The following is a 24,879-nucleotide window of genomic DNA, read 5'->3' as shown; positions in this document are numbered from 1 at the left end:
CCTATTTTATTTCATTTTTGCATGCACCAACAGTCAGGTAATTTTTTTACGGCAAGAACGATAATATCAATCGGATTTCTCGGTACTTGATCTGAGAAATCGGTCACCCTTTTTTTTCCCTCTTTTTCTTTTTTTTTTCTTTTTTAATAATTAAACGCTTTTGGAGAAATTATGATCGTTGTTCGAATGATATATTATTATTTAAATCATAATATATCGAGGATGAAGGCGATTCAACCAGCCTTATCTAAAGTTTTCTGATAAATAAATCTATATATAGAATATACATATTATAATTATACATATAATATATATAATTATATATATATAATATATACATTTATACATATGTATATGTATACGTAAAGGTTTACAGGTATGTGTAGAAAGAACGCCATAGGCGTACATTTTTTTCTTTTCTTTTCTTTTTTTTNTTCTTTTCTTTTGGTGTAAATTAAGTCTTGTGTATATAGCGTATTGTCTCTCTCTCCCTCTCTTCCGTTCTCTCTCTCTCTCACACACGCACTCTTTTAAACTCTTCATTTCTATATATATATATATATATGTATATCACACGTTGTGTACATCGCTTGTATCTTTAAAAAATGTTTCATACAATTACACGATATTCGCAATTTGACGATCGTCCTGCATATACTTTATAAAGGACAAGAAGGATCCCTAATTGAATTTTTCTGGATAATCCTTCTGCAGGAGGAACATCGATGATAACAGCTCGTTAACAGCTATATCTACATAGTTTTTTTCGTTAATTTATATTTGTTAATTTATATCTATAACTGTGATGTGTAATGTGTGGTAATGTACGTATATGTCGAATATTCAATGTATTATTGAACATTACAATGAAGTGTATTTGTATAGGTACGTGATAATATTCGTTTCAGACTTAATACTTTGAATTTTCTTCTCGGTTTTTTTTTATTTTTTTTTTATTTTTTTTATTTTTTTTTTTTTTTCTTATACGTACGTATGTTGAACATCACGATAGTACCTTTCATTTTTTCTAATTCTTTCTTTTTTCTATTTTTTTTAAATTCTTTTACATGTAATATGTAGATACGTATACAACTTTACGCGCGCAAGTGTGTATGTTATTATAAGTATTCGTGTTCGCGAGTTTTGAGAAAAAGGATTTAGTAATGGAATTTAATAATGAAATGAATTTAATAATGGACGATCTCAAGCTCATAATGTTTCATTTTTGTTTTGCAATTCCTTATATTCGATATATGCTACTATAAATAAATTTTATCGATGATTATTTTCGTTCGTCTCGCCATATGATGAGAAGAATTCACCTTGAAGCTTCTAAAAAATAAATTAAAATATAAGAAAACTTTTTTATTTATTAAACTAAAATATATTACCTAAACTACGATTAAAAAAATAAATTAAAAAAAAAAAATTCTCTTATTTTTTAAAAACTTCTGATGTATTCCCTTAATATGTGTCATAATGGAGAATGCGTGACCGTCCATTTAATAAACTCAATTAAAGTCTTCCCTCTGGTATATGGATGAAAATAACTTTTTTCAATGCATTCAAAAACAAAGAAAAACAAAAGGGAATGAAAAAATGATACCAATTCACTTGTTCAAGAATCGAAATTTCCACTTATAATAACGTTTCTTCGGAATACATACGACGCGAATATTCTTCATTTCGTATCCACAAAAATGACGATGATTCCTTGAAACGCATAACAATAGAAACTGCGTTTACAATTGCAGAACGTCGCAATGATTTAGTCAAATGCATTGTAACATTGACTATCGGGGAGTTCTGTTACTCCCCTTTGTACAAATCTCAGCAAAAGCATTCCTCTTCCTTTGGTAGCTCGTGACCCAGAAGATCCTTCGTGTGAAGAACAAAGAGACGATAGTTCCATCATACATAGAACTGCGATTAAATGAATTTCAGGGATAAGCATCGCTGGATTCTTTGGAAATAAAAAAGACACGACATCGAATATCACGAGTGTGGTATGCTAATCCTGTGCACTCGAATCGTTTCACTATGAGATTAATCACAGATTAATTTAAAGAGGGAAATTAATTTAAAGAAGATCCTTAATAATAATAATAATATTTTGCAGAGTGGAAAATGAAGATAAGGGAGTGCAAAGGGTTACATGTATTTTACGTGTTAGATGATGATAATTGGAAAAAATGGATATTTCCTAAAGAATAAAAGTATTAGGATAGATATTGTAATCGTATTTATAATGTTTATGATAATTTGACAGAAGTACAATTATATACGATGTAATTGTTTCTTAATCAATATTAATTCGTTTTTAAATTTTAATAATTAATTTTTTATATAATATATGTACATAATTTACATAACTACTACAGAATTCTCTTCTGTCAATTAATCATAATCCTACAATCTTCTCTTTTTCTTCGTATAAACATTTCATAAAAATATTTAAATTACCTTCTTGATTTCCATGCTGCCAGGGGTACTTGAACGCTGTGGTGGTGGCGAAAATGCTATTTTTTCGTACGGTATCGTGCCACGACACAGAGCACTAGGATCCAAACTGAGCGCAGCCTTTAGGGCGTTTTTCTTTAACATTCCATTAACATTAGTGGCGCTCGTATTTAGGCCAGTGTGACTAGGAGATCGACTACGTGTGTTCGGTGAGGAATTGATCGTATCAGGCGGTGTGTCCGAAGAAGCAACGATCAAAGAATCAGAATTAGTCTCAGTGGTAGTTATGCTTTCATTGCCATTCCTCCTGTCTACATCCGTAATATCAACCGTACTATTTCGACGATTTTCGATATTTGATGCACGATTGTTACCATTGTCCGTGTTCCTTAACCTATTTTCGATGTCCGTCGAAATTCGATGTACGCTTTTCTCCTCGCAATTTAAATTATCGGCCTTATGTTTGTTCTGCAAATTCGTTGAAATCATTATAATCGTTATTGGAATATTGGTTTGTTATTAAACTGCGAATTTATACGTTTATATGAAATTAAAATATAGAAAAATATATGGCATACATGGAAAAGTATATGAATTATCCAAAATAAAGTAAGCATTATAATATTTAATTTAATATTTCAATTTTTTTCATTAAATTTTCATTCAAACATTATATTGTAACGAATTTCAAATAATATAATAAAAATAGGTGTGATATATATATATATATATTTTATAAATTACATATAAGATATTAATATATTCGTGGGACATCTTTGAAGAGTTAAGGTTAGGAAAAATACAAAAGTTAATATACAAAAATATTCATTAAGATTTATTTAATATAATTTAAATGATAATTTTAATTAATTAATTATAATTAAATGAGCAATTTAGATTTGTTAAATGAAGAAGAATAGTAAAGATAGAATTCTGTCTATAGTCTCTAAAATCAATTCACTAAAAGTCTACCACGAATATATATATTAACCATCTGTATTTTGATATAAGATATTCTAATTTAAGAAAAATAGGCAAACAAATGACAAAAATAAGCAAATCTATTATATAATTATGATTTTAAGTATTTAATATTACAAATATGAACATTAAGGTATTAAAGAGTAAAAAAGATTTCTTTAGATTTAAAAAAATAATAAAAAATATAAATTTGTATAAAAATCCAAGTCTATTTATTATATTGGCTATTAATGCATCATCAATAATATATATATGGTACAAATACGTTTATAAAATTTAATACAATTTAGATAATTATTTTAATCACTTTATTAATTGTATATTCTATTAATAATAGAGAAAGATTTTCTGCATTATAACGTTTGGATTAAATATAATCATAGTTTATATTATAACAAATCAAAGTTTATATTATAACAAAAGTTATATTGAATAATAATTGAAGAATAAATATTTTAGAATGTTATATTAATGGCCAATATATTAAATATTACACTTTTTAAATATTTATTAATATCTTATAATCAAAAATTAATAAATGATTAAGAAATAATACACAAAAATGAAAAACATAGATTAACAAATAACATGAATGCGAGTTTACTAAAGAAAATAAAACTAACTCTTACACATATATGTATAAAAAATTATTCACACAAATATCATATTATGTATGTATTAAATTTATTTAATAAGTAATTTTTTATTCATTTTTATATTGGCTACCATAATCTATATATCTGTTAATGTACAATCTTATAAATCAATAAATATATGATAACATAATTGCAAATAGTAATTCAATAAATTAATTATGTAAAATATATTATAAATATGTAGACAGATATTTTTGTGAATAACATTTTAACATCAAAGCATTTAATTTCTTAAGAAATATCAATAATAATAATAATAATAATAATAATAAATAAAATTCCATTTAATAAAAATGAAAAATAAAAGTTCATTTAATCGATGATGAACAAAAATATGTACTAGAAAATGAAATTTTGTACAATCTTTGTCCAATATACCTCTGAATGAACATTTTCATCATTAAAATCTTCGCGACTCGCGTTTCCACCCAAGATTTGTTCAGAATCTGTATTAGTGCCATATGGAATTGATTGAAATCGTCCTTGCATATTATTTCTTTCGTTCGAATTCATTCGATTTGGATTTTCGTTTCTGAGATTAGGATTATTGCTCGCAATAGCTTGAGCCATGCGTTGACTAGCTGATCGCGAATCGATAATTCTGGGTTGCATGTATCCACATGCATCCAGCTATAAAAACGTACAGTATTCTATAATGTTATATGTATTCATTGTTCGAAGAAGTATCGTGGAACAAATATTAAGAAGAATACACCAAGTTCGAATCGTTAGTAATCGAAAACATGAAACGTTAAACGATAACTCACTTCTGACTGCACATTGATACATTCTGTTTCCGGATCAGGTCTCATTATCGTCACTTCACGATCGCAGATTGGCAAAATATCAAAATTGGGAGTTGGATGATTTATCACATCAGGATCCTAAGCATAAAAATTAGAATTATTAATTGAAATCATTCAATTCTTATCTTAATTTTCGTTAATGGTATAATAAAATAAAAATTTATATTATTGTAAATTATTATATGTAAAAGTATTGTATATAATTAAGTTGTGAGTTTTTATTTCTTATTGTTTGAGTAAAATTTTTTAATTAATTAATTGTTTTACCTGTAAACAATAACCAATTCTCTCGACAATAGTTGCAAAACTAGGCCTGTCTTCAGGGCGTGGATGCCAACATCGTGTCATTAATCCATAAATAGGATCAGGACATCCTGCAGGTTTTTCTAAACGACCCCCTAACGTTACCATTGTCATAGCTTCTCTATTAGTACAACCAGTGTAAGGTATGTAACCGAAAGACATAATTTCCCATAGTAACACGCCAAATGCCCTATAATAAATTAATCATAAGGAATATAATTTATTAGAAATACTTTTCTATTTTTTTATTTTACAGTTTCAAACATATTTCATTTCATTCAAACATTCACAAATATTCTTTGAGAATATTTTTAATCTATTTTGATCAATTATGTAATGGACTCTTAAAAAAATTTGATTCTTTTGAATCAAAACGTTTGTTCATAATTTTGACAATATTTATCGCATCCTACATGAGTGAAAGTATTACGAAATTTTACATAAAAAAATCTAATAATAAATACGAACTTGTTTTCCAGATATAAACGAAGTTGTTCCAATTAATAATTCGAGATGAAACTCACCAAACATCAGTTTTCGTAGTGAATATTCCATCTAGAAAACTTTCTGGTGGCATCCATTTAATCGGTAACATCGCCTTGCCCCCTTTTCTATAATAATCGCTCCTGTAAATATCCTTTGCCATCCCGAAATCCGCAATTTTCACTATACGACCGGATCCCTTAGACGTGAGCAAACAATTTCTCGCGGCGATATCTCGATGAATAAATCGGGCCTCTTCCATATATTTGCAACCGTTCGCTACGTCAAATCCGCACATTATCAAATCCTGCATCCTCAACGAAGTGGGCCGATCCTGCCAAAACAGGAATATACGCATGCACCCCATTGATGACGAGCGGCAAAAATTAAGAGTTGACCCTGTTTAAATTGCAATCGAGAACGACACATAGTTAACAAAAAGTAATGGAACTTAATAGAAAAATTAATAAACAAGCCTTCGATGATTAAAATTACGGAAATAACGGAACAAAAATGGAAACAACTTAATTGTGAATTTATTAATTCAAATAAATAAAACGTAAGATTTTTTTAATTGTAAAGTAATATACAGAAATAATTAGAGATTTTTCGAATTAGATTGATCGTAAATCTCTGTTCTTTTTCTCTCTTGGAAAAAAAGAAAACTTCATAACATAATAAATAAATCGTAATACTTCTATCTTCCATTTACATATTTAACATATATATATATATATATCTCGTTATATACATATTAAAATATAACGAATTTTATATAATAACAATCGATCCAATATTTGAAAGAAAACGCTATTTACCGCGCGTGGTCTTTCTTCTCGAAGAAAGTTCTTCAAATTCCCTCCAGCAAGCAATTCTAACACGATATACTTTGGATTTCTCTCGAAAGAAACTCCAATAAAATGTACGATATTGGGATGATTAAATTTGCTCATTATCAGAGCTTCCATCATGAAATCTGCTTCTGTCTGAGGCCTAGACGAAGAAGGGATTGCCTTCACAGCGACAGGCTGTTCTTGATTCCGTCTATATCTATACACACCTTGAAAAACTTCGCCAAAAGCTCCTTGACCAAGCGGTCTACGATACAAAATAAAACAATTAATTTATGGAATTGAGAAGAAAGAAGAACTGATTACGAAATATCTTTTTTAAAAAGTTGAATTTTAACCCTGAGATTGTATCACTGTGGTTGTAATGATCATTAAATTTATACTTACCTTATCAAAGTTATACATTCGCGTGGGATTTGCGTCAAGTCTTTAAAACTATAAAGATTTCCAGCGAACTCGTAGTTCGGATTGAATTCAGTCATTATAGTGTCGGAAACAGCTTGCAGCGACGTTAATTCAGTTCCGTTACCAAACATTACTTGTCGCCGTTGTATAAGCGCCTTTCGATTTTGGTAACGATTATCTATCGACAAAAGTGAGATTTCGCTTATATGATATAAAATTATATCCATACGATCGTCTACTTTCAAACGTTCTTTTTATTAAAAAGTTTCACGTTTAAGAAAATACGAAATTTCTAAGATTACAGAAAACAATGTATGTTACAATATTATCGAATAATTTCTTACAAAGTAGTAGGCAGAGAGCGGTGAAAGCAAAGAGTAGGCCAATGCTTACAACTATAAGGGGTATCATGAATGGTTGATGCGTAACTTTTGAATCGTCTGAAACATTGTCATCGGCTAAAAATAATTATATCAATTATTATTTTATTTCAAAGTTATGTTCCAAAGGAGAGAAAGAAATAATTTTTTTTTTTTTTTTTTGATACTCACAAAGACAAGATCTTGAATTATTACTCAATAACCAGCCTGGAGGACAGAGACACTTTGTCTCGCTAAGATACTGATTGAGAGAGATGCAACGGAAGTCACAACCACAACCACTGATAGCAGGAATAATGTAAACTTCTCCTGGCCCATGATTTATTCCTGACAGGAAGTGAACGTACATAAGCTCATTGCTGGCGTAGGAGTAACCACCTTCACCGTTACTAAGTTCCTTGTGACCAGTATTACCACCTAAATCATTATGTAATTGAATTATCAAAGAGGTATTATAGTGGTCAAGATGCATGATATGAAAGATTTATGTGATAAAATTGAACTTGGTAAATTATAATTAAATAACATTGTTTTTGTATTTTTTCAGATAGGATTCAAAATATGAAATATAATTGAATAGTACAAAATATTTTGAAGTATATATTTGCATTTAATTGTATATTAATTTTAATATACAAGTAAAACTTCATTTGTAATAAAATTTTAACTTGTATCTGATTAATCAGAATCCTGCCAATTGAATCTATTTATTTGTATCTTATATGAATTAAAAAAATCATATTTCCAATTATATTCAGATACCTCAAACAGTCCAAATAATGAAATGTTGTATATAGAACAATAGCAAACAAGTTATTTAAATACAATCATTGATGATCAAATCCTATTAATATTAAAAGTTGGACAAACATTAAAAAATAAAGAAAAAAATTTCTTCTCAAATACTAAAACGTAACATACATTGTACAACAATATGGAACAGCTACATCCAATTACCCCAATTGCATCTGTTCCGAATTTCAAATGCATCGGTAATTAAAAGCGACATAGATGAATTCTAGATTCGGTTTAAAATCACGTTAATATTGATTCTGTTACCTATGTAGCCACCTCCACCACCTCCAGCAAGACATCCACCACCGCCGCCGCCGAATCCTCCGTTTCCGTGGCTCTGATTCTTAGGTCCGCAACCAATTCCGCCTACGCCACCCCTAACAAGGGGCGCACCTGCTGTAGTTCGTTGACCCGTACGCGATGACTCGTTCAATCCTCCACCTGGGCCGCCTGGGCTATCTGTACACCATTACCAGATTTACGTAATTAACACAGTTTCGAAGCAGTTAAAACTAAATCTAGATCGATGCGCATCATAGGGCACGTTCACGTTGCCTCTAAAACTAAAGTATCGTACATTAATGCGAGAGTCTGAAAATTGTTCTCTCGCGTTTGCGTTTAATTTGAGAATGTCAAACTGATAGTGAACTTTAAATTGCGAAAATGACTCACGAGATTACATGGAATTTCAAGTCATTCAGAGAAATAAAATTTATCGAATTATCTTGTGATTTAATTAGAAATCTATAAATTTGGTGATAATAATTTTGTACCAGAGAATTTTTTTTAATTTCAATCGATTGAAAAATAATTTTTCGAAATTATTGGATAAGAAATTGGAAATGTTAATAAAACAGAGGATTATATTAATTGTTAAATTATGTGAAATAATATAATCAATCCTGAAGAGATTGAAAATATGAAATACAATGGATGTATTTATATAAATGTTAAACAATTAAAAAAATTTTAATGATTGTTCATATTGATACACAATTAATGATAATGATTAAATATATATTTTACAATTTATGACAGAAAAGATTTAATTTACATTTCAAACTGAAGTACATTTCAAATTGAAAATCTTCATACTTTATGGTATAGTAAAAATATAAATCATAAATTTTTATTTACCTGCTTGTGATGAAAGAACTGTACCCGAAGTAGGTTGTCTTCCAGGAGGAGCAGGTCCTCGACCATGTTGATGGCCATTGTCAATAAATTGTCCTAATCCTAAACCACCTCCACCTCCTGCGATAAGTATGGGATGTTGTTCTCCATTGCTTTTTAACTGTAATATATAAAGAATGATAATTAATCATTAATATTTTATATTTTAGCATTAACGATTTTGCTTACCTGAAAAATATACGTTGCACCACCACCACCACCTCCACCATCTTTTATCTTAATCTTTCTTACTTCATCTACTTTGGAAGTTCCTAAGGAAGACCCATATGATGTAGAGCCTTGACAACTATTTAATTTTTGTCCCAAGTTCTGAAAATGAAAGATATACAAGAGAAACTTTGAAAAATTTTTGAAATGAAAAGGATGAATTACTTGAAATCTCAAAACTGTTTGAAACTCAAAAAAGTTTCATTTTGAAATTTTTTAGAAGAGAAAGAAAAAAGTGAGAAAAAGAATATTATAATATTATTAAAATTTAGGTAGTATCAAATACAATTCATCTCTAGAAGTAAATAATATTAATCAAATTAACATTTTATATCGCTTCTATATTAACATATACAATTCTTACTTTAGGACACGCATCCATTCCTGCTTGCCCCACCATGAAATACAGTTGATCACCCTTTTCTAATTCGATTACACCACGGACAAGTGCACCCAATGTGGTTCCCATACCGCTAGAACCTTTTCCTCCACGGGCGCCCATTCCAATTAAACTACATTTAAAATATATATTAATTGTCTTAATGTTAATATTATAAATAACAAATAGAAAAAAGTATAATAAATTCTTACGTATAATATCCACCACGAGGTGCTATCCATCGTTGAATACCACTTAAATTGAAAGAAAGGGAATCTTCTTTTGGTGAAAGTGTAACTAATTCTATGTCTGTTCTATTGTATTCTTCGTTACATTGCTCAGAATTGGGACCTGTTCTTCCTGTATTTCCACATGTGGTAATATGTATAACTGGAAATATAAAGAGTTATGCACTGATGAGATGCATATTATTGCATATGCAAGCAGTATCCAAATTAAACGGTGATTTATTATTGTTATAATTTTTTTAGAAGATGTATGGTACCAGTTTCGTTAACAAAGTCTGTGTGTTGACGAGGGATTTTTTCCGAATCAATGACGGGATTAGAATAATTGAAATCTCCCACGACTTCAGGAGGAACTCCTAATGAAAAATGATACATAATTATTTTATTAAAATACTTTTGATTATTAATTTTGAGAAATCAAGAAATTTGAAAATTTACCAATGCCAAAACATTCTGGACTCAAGGAAAAATCATCAATCGCTACATCAGCTTTTGAATAATATCCTCTGCTTGCCTCAAATTGAAGAAAATATCTATGAACAAATTATACACATGTAAAATTTTATAAAAATTTACAAGAAATTAGATTTGAGATATCTTTAATAGATAAAGTAAATAATTTTTTAACTTAATAACAATTTTAATTTTTAATATTTACATTAAATGATTTAATGTGTTAAATTGAATCACCTGTATTTGATATCAGGTAAAGAAACAGCTTGATTGTACCAAACGTCACTTCTATCACCACTAAGATAAGACCACCATAATCTTTCGTAATGGGGTTGATGTGGTTTTTCTTGAACTAAATATAATCCAAGCGAACCGCTGTTTGCACCATATTGATGATAAAAAAACCGTACCTATATAAGTATGTACATATTAATATATTATGTTCCATTAGTAATATAATAATTCTATAATTAATTTTGAGGCAACTTACTTGACACGACTTATGATAAGGACTTTGTGGATCACCATTATAAGGTGGTGTAGGATTGTACAATGGACTTTCAATAGTACCATGGCTACCATATTCTACTTTTGGTGACATACTTACATATGCGTATGTCCCTGAAATGGAAAATTAAAATTAAATAATTAAAATGATTGAAATTTTAAAGTATCAGAAATATTTTTAATGAAGATAAGTGAATTTCTAAATACTTAAATTTAAATACTTGTACTTTCTACTATCTTTGGAAATTATTATTGTAAGAAGAAAAAAAATTAATATAATTTTTATCCTTAAATATTAATAATATTTAAAATTTTAGGAATAAAATACAATTTTTTAATCTAATATTAAATCTTAAATATTGTATGATAATTTGAAATGAATGAAATTTTTATCTTAATAAGAAGAAAAATGTAATACATATATGGAATTTTATGTGGTATATATTAAATACCTTGATATGAATATTTAATGAGATTTCATATTTATTCAGATGAAACTATTTTTAAAGATCTTTAATAAAAAAAAAATATTTATATACAAAGGAATATTACATTCATGGTAAATAGTTTTTATTCATTTATTTTGTTTTTTTATAACGTTAAATTTAGCTTTCAGATATTTCTTTAAATATTTATAGTACATCAATAAAAGAAGGCAATAAAAGTACTATTTTTATGGTACTATTTTAATTACAAAAGGATATCATATTCTCATAATATTTTCTGTTCTTTTATTTTATTCTTTTATTCTATATTTTTTTTAAAATATAAATAGCTATTTTATTTTATTTTATTTTAGATATTAATATTGCATATTCAAAAGAATTCAAGTATAATAGTAATAGAATATAAAACTGTTATCAATAACAATATGCAATGCAATTAATTCAAAATTAATCAATGGAAAGTAATAAAAAAAAAAAGAAAGAAAGAAAGAAAATGACACTTTTTCATAAAAAGATAGTATATTCTTATAATTTCAAATAATTTTGTCCTCTCCTTCTCTACGTTATAAATACATATCTTTCACATATTTTCAGATATATTGCACATTCGGGATAAAAGAGTTAAACGCGCTACAATAAATCCAGACAAATGTATTTAAAACCGAGCGAAAATGGAAGTTTCATTGAAACGTGCACACGAAGGCATAATATGTACGTACATATACATAACTATATACGAACCGGACGCATTGCGGTATGTATGATCGTAACTAGGTCCAGTTTTCTCGGACGGTGTTGCGCCATGATGGAGGGTCCAGTTTAAAGGTCTTCCCGGTACGTTTTTCCATCCACACCATCCATGCTCGAAATTGCATCTCGCGTTCTCCGGTATTTTGTCTGAAACACCCTTCTCGATTACGATCTGTCATGTCCACGGCACAATGACGAACTGAACTGACCGCGGAGGAAGAAAGTGGAGGTATAATAATTTGACAATTACCGCAGTCGTCCTCCTCGTCTTCACCCTCGGCACAGTCTTTTGTTAGGTCACAGACACGTGTTCTGTTTAAACACGAGCCATTCTTACAGCGGTACATGTCTTTCGTGCAGTTCTTTATCTCCACCGCTGTTGATTCTGCAAATAACGATGCATTTGTTTCTCTTTTCTTACGTATATAAGCAAGGCAGTGTTTGTTCAGTCTTTTCACTTGTTTAGATTATGCCGCGTCAAACTTTCTAGATACCTAGAAATTTCTCGTATTTTCCTTTCAATTGTGACCGTTGCTTTTATTTTCTTTGACCACCAGTGGTATTATATTTATGCGCGTGGTGAATGCGGTGGTATAATTCTAACTTGTTATAATTGTATAGCGTGATTATATTTTGATGTAGAGTTATAAGAAAGGGATATTGAATTCGTTTAAACGAAAAATTATAATTTTATTTCGTTGTGTATAGAAAATGTGTAATATCGTAAGCATTGTAGTTATAATTTAATAATTAAAGCAGTAATAATAGAACGTGTGTAATGATGTACTATTGTTTAAAAAATGTTTAAAAAATTTATATACGTGGGACATACTGAAAAATATTGTAAAATTTCATATTAGAATATCTTTTTATCTGCGAATTTATTTGAAAATAAAAAAAGCTTCTTACAATTAATTTTATCAAATAAATAAATGTAATAAAATTTAAAGATTAAATGCAATAAAATTAATATTTTGGAAAATATTTAATTATATTTTTAAATTTTCAGTATGGCTCACATATAAGAAAAATCAATAATAATTTGTTGCAATATAAGAATTTTTAATAATTCATAATTACCCGGAAAACATTCGATTAGGCGAACATTATCAATAGCGATGCTAGAATTAGAATAGGGTACTAACATCTCTATAAGTAACGAATGTGATTGAGTGATAGTACCTATTGTAAAACGCATTATCTCCCATCTGTAATTTAACAGATAAATTCCAATTTTTATCAAAAAATATTTTTAATTATTATTATAATAACAACTAAGCAATTTATCATTGAAAAAATTACGTACTTTGTATGATTATTTCCTTGCTTCTCCGCGGCAATCCAACTTGTATTGTTTGTAATTATGAGTAACTTGATAATACCATTACTCATTTCAACTTGGTATAGAGCTAATTCTAATATGCAACGTGATCCAGTTGGAGGGATTTTACCGGACCACATTTGAGGTTTCCCGTAGCCAGTAAACCATAAGAAATGTCCTAGTGGAAATCGAAATTAATATCTTAGATATTTCGCCACATTTTCTCCAAAGATTTTTTCTCTTCTATCTTAAATTGCCATAAATATTGGTTAAATCGAAAATTATTTATTTAAAACTGATCTTGATTCCCTACTTTTGGATATATCTAGAGTAAATAAATTTAAAAAAAAATCTCAGTATATCTCAGTATCCTCAACTGAATGTCCACGTAGACTTTTAAGATTTAAAATTCTAATTAATTTGTGAGAGAGAAGTAATTAATCACGTATCTCACACATCTTACCCTCTGTAGAATTACTGGCATCCACGTTAGGCCCCAATTTATTTCGCAAGGATGGGCTGGTTTTCTTGAAACTGTCCAATTGATTCCACGACCAATCGCAGGTCTCTTCCAGATCGCAATAACCGAGCTGAGACAATCGGTTCGTGATCTGCATGTTGTTGTTGGTCCCACGCGACATTCTCTCTTTCCAATCGCAATTTGTACCCGTGATATAACAAAGGCCAAGAAAAATTCTCAACAATAGGTTACCGCTTAAGGCGAATTTACGCCGCCAGTCATACACGGTGCGACTCGCCTGTTTGAAATTCGCGGTCAACACCTCGGACCGCGTATCACTGATCATTACTCCGCGCTTTCCTCGTGTAACCGCTCGATATATCCTGAAAAGGTAAAACAACGCAATTTTTACACACGCGTTTTCGATTCTTCTCTTCTTATTTTTTTTTCTAACTCCGTTTTTAATTTTTCAGTTCGTTTATTTACGTGGTAATAACAATGACCGGGCGCCATTTTGAACATCTAGTTCTCGGATGCAATCGTATGAACCAGACCTGGCTGTATTTCTTTATTATTAGATACATGCGTGATCGAGCAATTGAGTTGCATTCGAAACCTTTGAACATCGAGCAAAGAGATTTCCAGCAATCTCTATGATTACTTTTACAATTGCAGTTCAAACTTTTGCCGTTTCGCGTTTGCTGGAAGCCTTTCGATAGATGAAAAAATTGGAGATTAATATTTTTATGATTTTTTTTAAATTGAACAGCTTGCATTGAAAGGAGGATCAATTTGTAACAATTTTGAGGAAATTATAAGAAAAAAGTATAGTATAGAATTCTTTTTATTAATTAAAAATATATTTCCTTAGCTTTATAAAATCAAAGAAAAAGATTCGCTTATGTTAAGCGAATCGAAGAATAAGAGTGTGTATACGTAAGTAATATAGAAATTGAAGAATATGAAAACATTGTATGTGAGTTAACATATAAAAGTAATTTTTAATGCTATATCGTTGTTAAGGGTATAGGTAAAGCAAAGAAAATTACTTGTGAAAACAAGGGAACGAACTGTTGAAACGAAGCAGTGATTGGCGGAAATGGAATAACTGATTCGCCGATATTTCATAATTTCCGGTATGCCGGTAATAACGAAGACATCCCTAGTAATGGTGATACCAATAGAGAAATTTATTCGAATGTCATTTTCATTCGTGTTCGTAGAATACGTATATTTTATTCTATTATTTTTTTCTATTATTGTCTCTCTAATTTTAAAATAGAAGAGTTAAAATATATATATTGTTCAAGAAACGATATAATTACATCAGGAATTTAAATATGATACTAATTTTTTTTAATGTTGATTTCTACAAATTTTAATGAATACCAATACGAATGAATTTATAATTTTTTTTTTTCTATTAAAAATTTCATATAAAATTATTTATAAAATACTTGTATTGCTTATATTTTGTAGATTAACAATGACATCAAAAGTTTTTTTATAATTTTTTTTTCAATTATACATATTGGTTCAATTATACTTTTAGTTTTAAATCAATTTATAAAACGATTTAGACTTCGATGTGCCTATTGAATCTCGTTACGTTTCTGTGCTAAATACATTATCATATCACTTATATTCAATAAAATTCTATTTTTCTTTTCATGATTGAACTCAAGGTTATATTAAATTTTTTTTTATATAGAATTATATAATTCTTTTTTCTATGATCTATTATTATATTATTATTATTTTATATTTCTAATTGAAATATATTTATATACAAAATTAAAGTAAACATAACGAATTCTTAGCAATTGAATTTTAAAAAAATTATCAAATAATTTTTAAATTTCCAATTTTCCCTCCGTTAAAAAGAAATAATTAAAGAAGTAAAAAAACAATTATTCTTATATTTCGACAACATAAAAATATAATCCACCAAAAAGTTCTTTTTCATATCAACGTTTAATTTAGTGTATACGTCAAGAATATTTTCTTGTTAACTAGAAAAAAAAAATAGCTGGTGATTTAACGGTGAATTCGTTCAATTCTTTCTCGTTAAATGAAAAGCACAGCCAACAGGGATATGGCTATTGTCAGCTCGCAAACATCGATCGAAAATCCAACTAACACTAGCAAACTTTTGGCCAATTCAGCGAGGCGAATTGCTGAAAACGCATCCACTAATTCCCTTCGTCCCCTTTTCACAAATCTCTTGTTTGCTTAAATGTAGCCCTGTACAATGGCCCAGGAGAGTGCACGAACATTTCGATCGTGCACTATTTTTGCCACGTTTTACAGATTGTTTCTAGCTCCATTTTCAAAATTGCTTTAGCTCCAATAATGGAATATTTAGAAAAATATAATGTGGGTAATAATAGATTATACCAAACAATGGGATTTTTTTTCGAATTCAATATTTGACAAATACATATACTCTATTTATTTTTTATTCATATTATATATCTGGATAATCGTCTTGTAAATTTCCCTAATCTCTTTTCTGTGCATTTTGAAATAAGGAAAATCAGAAAGGAAATTTATTTAATTTTTGTTTATTTATATTTTTTACTCTTTCGACTTTCTTGAAACGGTAATTAAAAATTGTAAATTATTTTGCAAGTAAATCAGAAACAGAATTATAACAGAAATAGAGGAAAACATTATTATTATCTTTGCTAAAATTTTTTGATATTGAAATATATTTAAAAAAAAAATAAAAATTTCTGTATATATATATCGCAAAATTGAATTTCACGAGAATCTCTCGTAAAAGAAAATTCCTGTTATGAATTGACGACAGAAAAATCGAGAAGGAATAAAGATTGATAAGATGCCAGAAAGCTTCTAGCTCTATATCGATAGACACGGTGAAGAAATTATTCAAGATAGTATTTCTATCGATCTTTCAGTCACTCTCGGTTTGAAAGCTTAACAACACTCTATATTCAGTCATACTACGTGCAGTATAACGGGATATTAATAATGCGTAACGTATCATGTGAATCGATAGTGTATCTAACAATTGCAAGTAAGTACATTGTTCGTGTCACTCTGTAATAACAATGCCGTATTTTATCAGCATTCGCAAATATTACAATAATAGGAAAATGCTATATCAAGTACTTAATATGATATTTCATTTGTAATAAAATAATATAAATTTAAAATAAATTTAAAATAGTTTCATATTTGTTTATCTTTGAAAGAGTTTTCGACAACTGCAATCACGAGTATTTTATTTTCATTTTATCATAAATTATAAATCATTTTTAAATGACTTTTCTATTAAATTATAAATGAAATATCATTATTATGTATAGCATTAAAATCATTTTTATAATTAAAAGAAAAAAGAAATTCAATTAGAATTAAAATCTTTAACCGTTTGATATCCAATGAATACTTGTATTAATTTCGAAATTAATCATTAATTTTCTGTTACTTAGATAAAAATTAAAATTTCCCAAATAGCGAAAATAAAACTCTATAAATATCCGGCGTGATAATTTCTTATTGCCTCGTGAAAAATTTCCATAATATATTCTTACCGCATTATCGCGAATCGTAGACAACACACGACACACGATAGCTATTAATTGCCCTAATTGTTTAAAAAAAAAATGGGCATCGAAAAAAATGTCAGGCCAACAAGTTGTCACTCCTACCTTCGATCCAATGCGATGTCGTACAATATGCCAGCATAGTTTCCAACAGTTCATCCGTTCATCCGTAGCATTAGCAGCCCTTAGGTATCCTCGATCGTCGATCACCTCCTTTCAATCCCTCAATCCAGGGTCGACAATAACAATTCTGTCGCGTTTCGATCATTCGTCGGCCAATCGCGATTCCCCCTTCGATCCTTGCCACCTGTGCCAAATCGAAATATACGTGCTCGATCAATTTTTTCGACGTGTACACAAACGCGAAGATAAAGAGACAGAGAAGCGAAGATAGGACGACGCTCGCGAATGTCGAATGGTAACTAGCTGTTGTTGGATCAACCAACCAAACGCTCTCAACTGGATAATCTCTTCTCTCGTCGTTAAAGGCAATCCAACGAACGTTTTATTTTTCTCTCTATCCTGTTATCCATCCTCTCCTCACTCCCTCCATCCGATTCCCTTCAACCCCTCCGTCTCGGTACTTCCCTTCCTTTTCCTCCCCGATAAACCTATCTCGCTCTTTTCCGGAATATTCAAGCGATCGTTTTACAAGTGAGAATTAAGTGCTCCCTCGACTCAATTCGACGCAATTTGGACGATACTCGTTACTCTTATTTCCGCTTCTCTTTCCCATGTATTCTCTATCCTGTGCGTTTCTCGTCGATGGAAGAGAAGAAAATCGTCGAGCGAGGAGGAAGCAAAGATAAGACCATAAGTACATTTAATGGAAGTTTGTGCGAGTATGTATAATGGATTATATATACGTAGAGCAACTTTTCTTTTAACGGAATATTATTTTCAGGGGGCGAAACTTCTTTGATTGTAATTTTATAATGATTCAGGATCATAGAAGAAAAATGGTAAAATAATCAAGTTTTTATTATACGAATGAAAATCTTCGTTTTCGAAAGGCCAAGAAAGGAATAATTTAAAATGGGATTAATTAAAAAAATTCGATCCTCATTGATGGGATTGAAAACTTTTAATTAATTTTCCCTTTTATAATTATGTACAAAAGTGCATAATTTGTAAAGCAGGTTCTACATATAAAATTCTTTCTACATAAAACGATTTTTTAGGTTAATAAATTACTAGATAATTGTAGATCGAGAGTCTTGAAATTTTTCATGCACGTTTCGTCATGTTTCAAGATAACGTAATTTACGAGCTTGCTATATCTCTTCCACCGATTACACAGGCATGCACTTTCCTTCGATTTATATCCTCCTACTATTTTTCTTTTCTATATTCATTTTACATTCTCGCGTGCGTTCAATATTGACATTACATTATCACGTTCTAAATTTTCAACAAAAGAAGTACATGCGTACCTGTGTGCTCGCAATTAACACGCGAGAAGTCGAAGAAGGCAACGAAACGCCGATGAAACACGGAGAGGTTAAAAAAAAATTGAAAGATCACGCCGTAAACTTACATCGATCGTTTTTAGGATGAATATCTTATGAATATCTTAAAATGAATTTCAGAAAAAGATCAAGAAATTCTATTTTTCACGGATAATAAAAAATAACTAATCCGTGATTTTTACTCTCCAAAATAATTCTCGAGAAAACAATTTTCGATTGCAGTTTTGGAATGCGATAATATTTCATATCGATGATTCATAAAGCAAAAATCATCGAGAAATTATTAATTATTAATTTAAAAAATTTTATTCTCGAGAATTATGCTCTAAAAATAATTTTCGAGGATATTAAAGTAATATTTTCAAACTATGATCTGCGATTATCTAATTAATCTAGTCGGAGACCTACAAGTAATTGTTCACGCTGGAATTTGATTTATTATCTGATCTCATTATAGAAAATGTAATAAAAATACCATGAAATTTCAATTAATCTCTCATTACAATCAATTGTTGGCAATTTCTCATTTGCGAGGACGCGTTAAAAAATGGTTAGGGAATATAAATATTTTCTTACGAAAAGAGATTTAATCTTACACGATTGTTGTGCGATCTCTTGCCTTCTTAATCGATAGAAATTGATTGAATAGGAAGAAGAAAGCCTCTTGCTTCAACTAAAATTCAACTAAAATTCTCAAATCTAAAAATTCTCTTGTCGAAATATTAAATATAAAAGAGTTACTTCTCGATTCTTCGATTAAATCGATCGTTGGCTATCGAATTTGATGCACACACACATATATATATCGATGTGCTCCTATTTTCAAACAGCCACGTCTGTCGATTAACCGTTCCACAATTTATCTCGAAAAGGATTCAGCTGAGCTGTTAAGTTTATAACTTGTAAAATTTTATCATACATAGAGCAGTTACTAACCATCAAAATGATAGATTGCAAATCTTTTATTTTTGCAATTATTGAAAGTATACAAGTATATATTCGACGAATTAATATTTGTCGAATAAATATATAATTATACTTATTTATTCCTATTATGCTATTACAATCGTTTAATAAGAAATTAAAATATGTGTTTTCCGTGTTTGATGTCAAAGGTGGAAAAAATGTTGATAGTGAAAAAATAAAAATAAGTATTAGTCTGTATCTTTATAATTTTATTACACTGTCAAAAGGTTAAATGTACAACTGCGTTCTGGCAAAGTATACGTATCTTAGCGAATGAAATTGTAGATTAAAATAGCAAAAAAACATAAAAAATAATCACGTAATAATTTAAATTATCGTTAGAGCTGCCAAACCGATTAAAAGTTTTTTGTTGTCTTGCAATTACTAAAAAATATGAAAAATTAATACTGATTACGCGTATCTAATTATATTCATAGTATCGTTTTAATTTTAATATATTTAAAGGTATGTACATATTATAGGTCGATAGATCTATAAGTTATTTAATTTTAGACTCTTTACTCTAATTTATATTTTATCATTTCTTAAAATAAATAATCAATATGGTGATTTTTTCTTTTTCTCGCATTATTTATAATCTCATTAGTCGCTTGGATAATTAATAAAGAAATAAAAAGTTAATTTAAAAAATTCAATTTAACATATATCTAACTTGAATTATTATAATCGTGTTATAATCCAAAAAATATGAATTAAAATTTAAGGAAATATCTTGCTCTTTGATATGTTAATTGTTAATATGTAATTATAATTATATGATATGTTAAATAAACATACAATTCAATTAACATAAATTTAACATAAATTAACACATTTAATTTTACATAGATAAATATATTTTTGCATTCTTTGACAAAACAAAATCTTTGACATCCAAACCTAATTTTGTTTTCTAAATTTTCGACAAATTTGTAAAAATTCTATAAAATATTATGTTATCGTTATTACGTTATCAAACCTATTTTTCTTTACGTTACGTTTGAGGAAATAATGAATAAAGTAAAATTTCATAAAATTTTAAATCATTGGCAATTCATTTTTTTCTACAAAGGATTAATTATAATAAAAAAAAAACGTAAAATAGTTTATTAACTTAAAAAGGAACGAAGTAATTATCATTTTAATGTCATTTAGCTGAGCTAGTCGTAAGAAATTCCATCGTGCATCGCACGCAATCATTATGCCTCATCGAAAGATTATGGACTCTTGAAACTACGCTCTTCCAACAATCGTGTAATCCATGATTAAAGTCACGAAGAAACTTCCCGTCAAATTGCCTCGAATATTATTCTAAAAAGGAAATATGTCAAGTCTTGTGTTTTTCGTGTGAATGGTAGACGATTTTATCGTTTTATCTAAATTGAATTTGCATTTCTATTTGCATTAAGTTAAAATGGCGGTATAACGAGAAATATTATTGGATTGGATATAAAAAAAATTAGGAAAAATACGTCAAAGAAATAATGAAATATTTCTTTAAACTTATGAATGATAAAATATTCACAAGAATATAGTTGTTAATATTTACAATGTAATTTAACTGCGTAATGAGAACAAATATTTATATTAAGACTACGAAGAACGAGTTATCACGTTATTTAACGTGAATAAATTAAAGATTGATTGTTCTTATTGCCTCGCGAATTGCATTGCATAACTATGACATAGCTGTAGTTGCTAATTGCGCGATAAGTATAGCGATCAATGATCTATTCGATAACAAAGTTCTATTATACTCGTTATATATATCTTTCTTTACCTTCGTCGCAACAAAATAATCTTCATGATTAAAAAAAAAATTGTAATCGTTTGCTTTAAACGAGAAATATTAACTATTTCTTATAGTATCCCTATAAATTATAAAAATTATTTAAAGATAATACAAAATCTAATCAAAAATTATCGAAACGAGGAAAATTCAAATTTTCAAACAGATATATTGCGAATTAATTGTGAAAAGAAATTATTTATTAAAAATAGATCACCTTAAAGAAAGATAATATCGCGAATCGTATTGATCGAATCGAATTGTTTTTAAAAAATAATTATTTTTTTTCGTCCCTCAAAAAAATAGACGATAAAAATTATCCCTGTCCTTTCGGTCACGGAAATAGGTCGAAACGCGATTTGGCACCGTGTACGAGGTATCGAATTTTGATAAATCACGGAACGGTATCAAACCGTTTCTTCCATTTCGCCCTGAATAGTTTAAACGCATACCATAACGTAGCGCCTTTCTCCTCCATTTCAAACACTCGAACACACTGTTACGGTTGATAAATGTCAAGCGGAGGAATGTTAGAACAGTTACGTTCGAAAGTTCAACCGGGTTTTAGTATCAGTATGGGAGCAGATATATACTTTTCGCAACGGTTTCGTGTAATTTTTTTTTTTTTAAAAACACCCCTCTCTAATCCCTCTCTAATTCTATATCTATACCCATTCGCAAAGAATCCAATCGCATTTAATTGGACCGATTAAATCGTGCAAAACACCCGTGTTTACAGAAATGCAATATTTATCTCATCGCGAGAAAATTCGGTTCTTTGTGCGCGAGGATGAAGAGATCACTTACATTGGGACAAGCAACTTCCAGGCCAATCAGCTTCCGAAGCGAGTCCTGTTCCGTGTATACACGCGCACACACATACGCACATATATACCCACACACATACACAAACAAGGGATCACACGTTTTAATAACCACGTTCCATCAACCGATCACATACTTTCTCCGCGGCGACCTCTCGCATCTGTCACCCCAACAGCGAACCACCCTTTTCCGCTCTCTCTCGCGATGCACGCTCACCGAAAACACCATCAGCTGGGAGGAGGACGGGTCTCGTAAGTGGGTAGCGACACTGTACCCATCCCGGATTGATCCTGATGGGAAACACAACGGCTTGGTGGGCAACACGCGTTGTTGGACCGCACGGAATTGATTCTGTCGCAACGCAAGATCCCCGCACTCTCGAATCCACCACGTCTCTCTCTCTCGTATCTCGTCCCACGACGACAATCGATAAAAGTCACCTCTCTTTCTCTCTCCCTCTTCCCCTGTCCTTCTCTCCAATATTCTCTCCCTTTATCCCGCCATCTCTCCTCTTCGCGGATCTTGCTCACTCTCTCTCTCTCTCTCTCTCTCTCTATATATATATATATATATATATATATATATCTATTTCTCTCTTCCTCTCTTCAAGTATACTCGTCGCGGAAAGTGTCGAGAACGATTATCCCCCGTGGAAGATCCGTCGTCTCGCGGCCGCGTCAGCTCTGGGCAATCGCGGATATTCCCGAGGCACGGGAGCAACAGAGTAGCGCGGCTCGCAGGCAGCGGCGCGTCTCCTCTTTGCGCGTACACGCGTGGACCGAGCACACCGTGGCGGTCTGGTTCAGCAACCATCGATCGATGATACGTTCATCAGGATTCGCCTTGGACGCATATTCTCGCTTCGAAATTCTCGCCCGTTCGTTCGCACTCTTTTTCACTCGCCCGCTCTGCTCGCGATCTGGCGCTAGAACAACAACAACAACAACAACAACAACGGCAGCAGCAACGACGACGAGGACGGCAGCAGCGGCGGCGGCGGCGACGACGGCGTCGCGGCGTCTGTGCTCTGGGGCCGGCTCGTTCGATGTGTGTCGTGCGGGGTATATTTGGAGAGGCGTACCGCGAAAAAATAGTTCGTCCCCTGGAACGAAACTACGAAGGAGGAGGGAAGATGGAGGCGCCAGGGTGGATGATGAACGGGTAGATGGAAACGGAGAGGAGATTCGTGGAAGAGGTAGATGGAGGGAGGAATGGAGGAGGAGGAATGGAGGAACGCGATTGAAACGCGGAGGAAAAGATGCGAGGGAGAAAAGTAATGGAGGATGAGAGAGGCTGATTATAGGGAGAGTAAAGAAGGGGAAGATCGAGAAGAGAGGACGGGGAGATGGACGTAGATGTGGATGAAGGGTGGTAGAAGAGAAGTTGCGAGCTACGCGTTCCAGTGTGGGGTGAAGAGAGACGAAATAGAGGGATATGAGGGAGCATGCTCTCTTATTGACAAAGGGCAGGGACTCCGCCCCTGTCGAGAGTTGGACTCACGTCTGCGCCTCTTTTCTGCCAAAACGATCCACGCTCTCCGACCGTGGTCCCTGGAATTCAGCTACCGGAATTCGTTCTAACCGTGGATCGAATATTTTCTCTCTAACTTTCGAACATGACTCTTTTCTTGTTGCGCGTGCAACGATATTTTTCGTTATAACGATAGAAAATTGTTTTCAAAATTATATTCTACAATTGGAAAAAGTATATGAAACCATTTAGAGCAAAAAATTATTGCTTTAAAAAATATTTAATTATATTCGATTAAACTAATAGGCTTATATATACATATATTTTTAGATAATATAGAAATATGTTTTATTACATTTTAGTTTTAATTAGGAAAAATAACATGCTAACCTTTTAACATATTTATTTTATGATTTTCAGGAATTGCAGAAAAAAAATATATATCTTTTGAAACTCTCATCCTTATGAAACTCATCTTTATAATATTTTATGATTTTAAATATTAGCCTCTTCGAATCATTCATAAAAATTTCAATTCTATCGATCTAATTTCGCGGAAAACACTTTATCTGTTCTTTATCTCTTTGTATAAAAAGCTTTATGAAAAACATTCAAACATTGTTTACGCATTTCGATCTAGATTTATATAGCAGAACTCATATTATAAGATTAATTTCAATAGAGTTTACATAATTCTCGTATC

At 30.6% G+C, this 24,879-nt stretch overlaps 3 protein-coding genes across 12 annotated transcripts in view; 2 read left to right on the top strand and 1 right to left on the bottom strand.

Annotated features, from left to right (window-relative positions):
- The window catches only part of LOC122711584 (toll-like receptor 7), a 50,060-nt gene that overhangs the window by 9,361 nt on the left and 15,820 nt on the right, over window positions 1–24,879 (top strand). The window lies entirely within an intron of this gene.
- On the bottom strand, window positions 936–23,171 carry LOC122711582 (leukocyte tyrosine kinase receptor). Of its 8 annotated transcripts, none has more exons than XM_043930490.1 (26): window positions 23,147–23,171; window positions 17,763–17,964; window positions 14,089–14,468; window positions 13,611–13,803; window positions 13,385–13,512; window positions 12,555–12,689; window positions 12,296–12,451; window positions 11,092–11,222; window positions 10,839–11,011; window positions 10,587–10,681; window positions 10,406–10,504; window positions 10,113–10,290; window positions 9,886–10,033; window positions 9,483–9,623; window positions 9,258–9,414; window positions 8,385–8,579; window positions 7,497–7,742; window positions 7,290–7,403; window positions 6,928–7,123; window positions 6,508–6,787; window positions 5,731–6,023; window positions 5,171–5,396; window positions 4,865–4,981; window positions 4,476–4,727; window positions 2,464–2,928; window positions 936–1,878 (listed from the first exon to the last, which is right to left on the bottom strand). In XM_043930490.1, the coding sequence occupies exons 3-26, from the start codon at window positions 14,429–14,431 to the stop codon at window positions 1,831–1,833; spliced, it is 4,509 nt and encodes a 1,502-aa protein (XP_043786425.1). In that variant the 5' UTR covers window positions 14,432–14,468; window positions 17,763–17,964; window positions 23,147–23,171; the 3' UTR covers window positions 936–1,830. The 8 variants fall into 8 exon arrangements, with proteins under 8 accessions (XP_043786425.1, XP_043786427.1, XP_043786426.1 ...); XM_043930492.1 differs by lacking the exon at window positions 23,147–23,171 and adding an exon at window positions 22,689–23,140 and having other exon boundaries at window positions 936–2,038; XM_043930491.1 differs by lacking the exon at window positions 23,147–23,171 and adding an exon at window positions 22,689–23,140 and having other exon boundaries at window positions 936–1,923.
- LOC122711586 overlaps window positions 16,064–24,879 on the top strand; it is a 47,013-nt gene continuing 38,197 nt past the window's right edge. For both annotated transcript variants that reach the window (XM_043930511.1, XM_043930510.1), the window contains exon 1: window positions 16,064–17,125. In XM_043930511.1, the coding sequence (XP_043786446.1) occupies window positions 17,080–17,125 (46 nt within the window). In that variant the 5' untranslated portion in view covers window positions 16,064–17,079. The remainder of the gene's footprint in view (window positions 17,126–24,879) is intronic.

This window comes from Apis laboriosa, unplaced genomic scaffold, assembly GCF_014066325.1.
Source record: "Apis laboriosa isolate Shangri-la unplaced genomic scaffold, ASM1406632v1 scaffold173_cov153, whole genome shotgun sequence".
In the NCBI taxonomy this organism is placed as follows: domain Eukaryota; kingdom Metazoa; phylum Arthropoda; class Insecta; order Hymenoptera; family Apidae; genus Apis; species Apis laboriosa.
Note: the sequence above shows the minus strand (reverse complement) of the source record. Positions and strands in the feature narration are given on the sequence as shown.

What these genes read in the sequence shown, in the direction of transcription:
- LOC122711582 (XM_043930490.1), bottom strand. Translation starts at nt 14,431, where the DNA reads ATGATCAGTGATACGCGGTCCGAGGTGTTGACCGCGAATTTCAAACAG. An exon ending in CGCTCTCTGCCTACTACTTT is followed by an intron (nt 7,124 to 7,289) that starts GTAAGAAATTAT and finishes TTTTGTCGATAG; the next exon opens with ATAATCGTTACCAAAATCGA. An exon ending in ACTACGAAAACTGATGTTTG is followed by an intron (nt 5,397 to 5,730) that starts GTGAGTTTCATC and finishes AATTTATTATAG; the next exon opens with GGCATTTGGCGTGTTACTAT.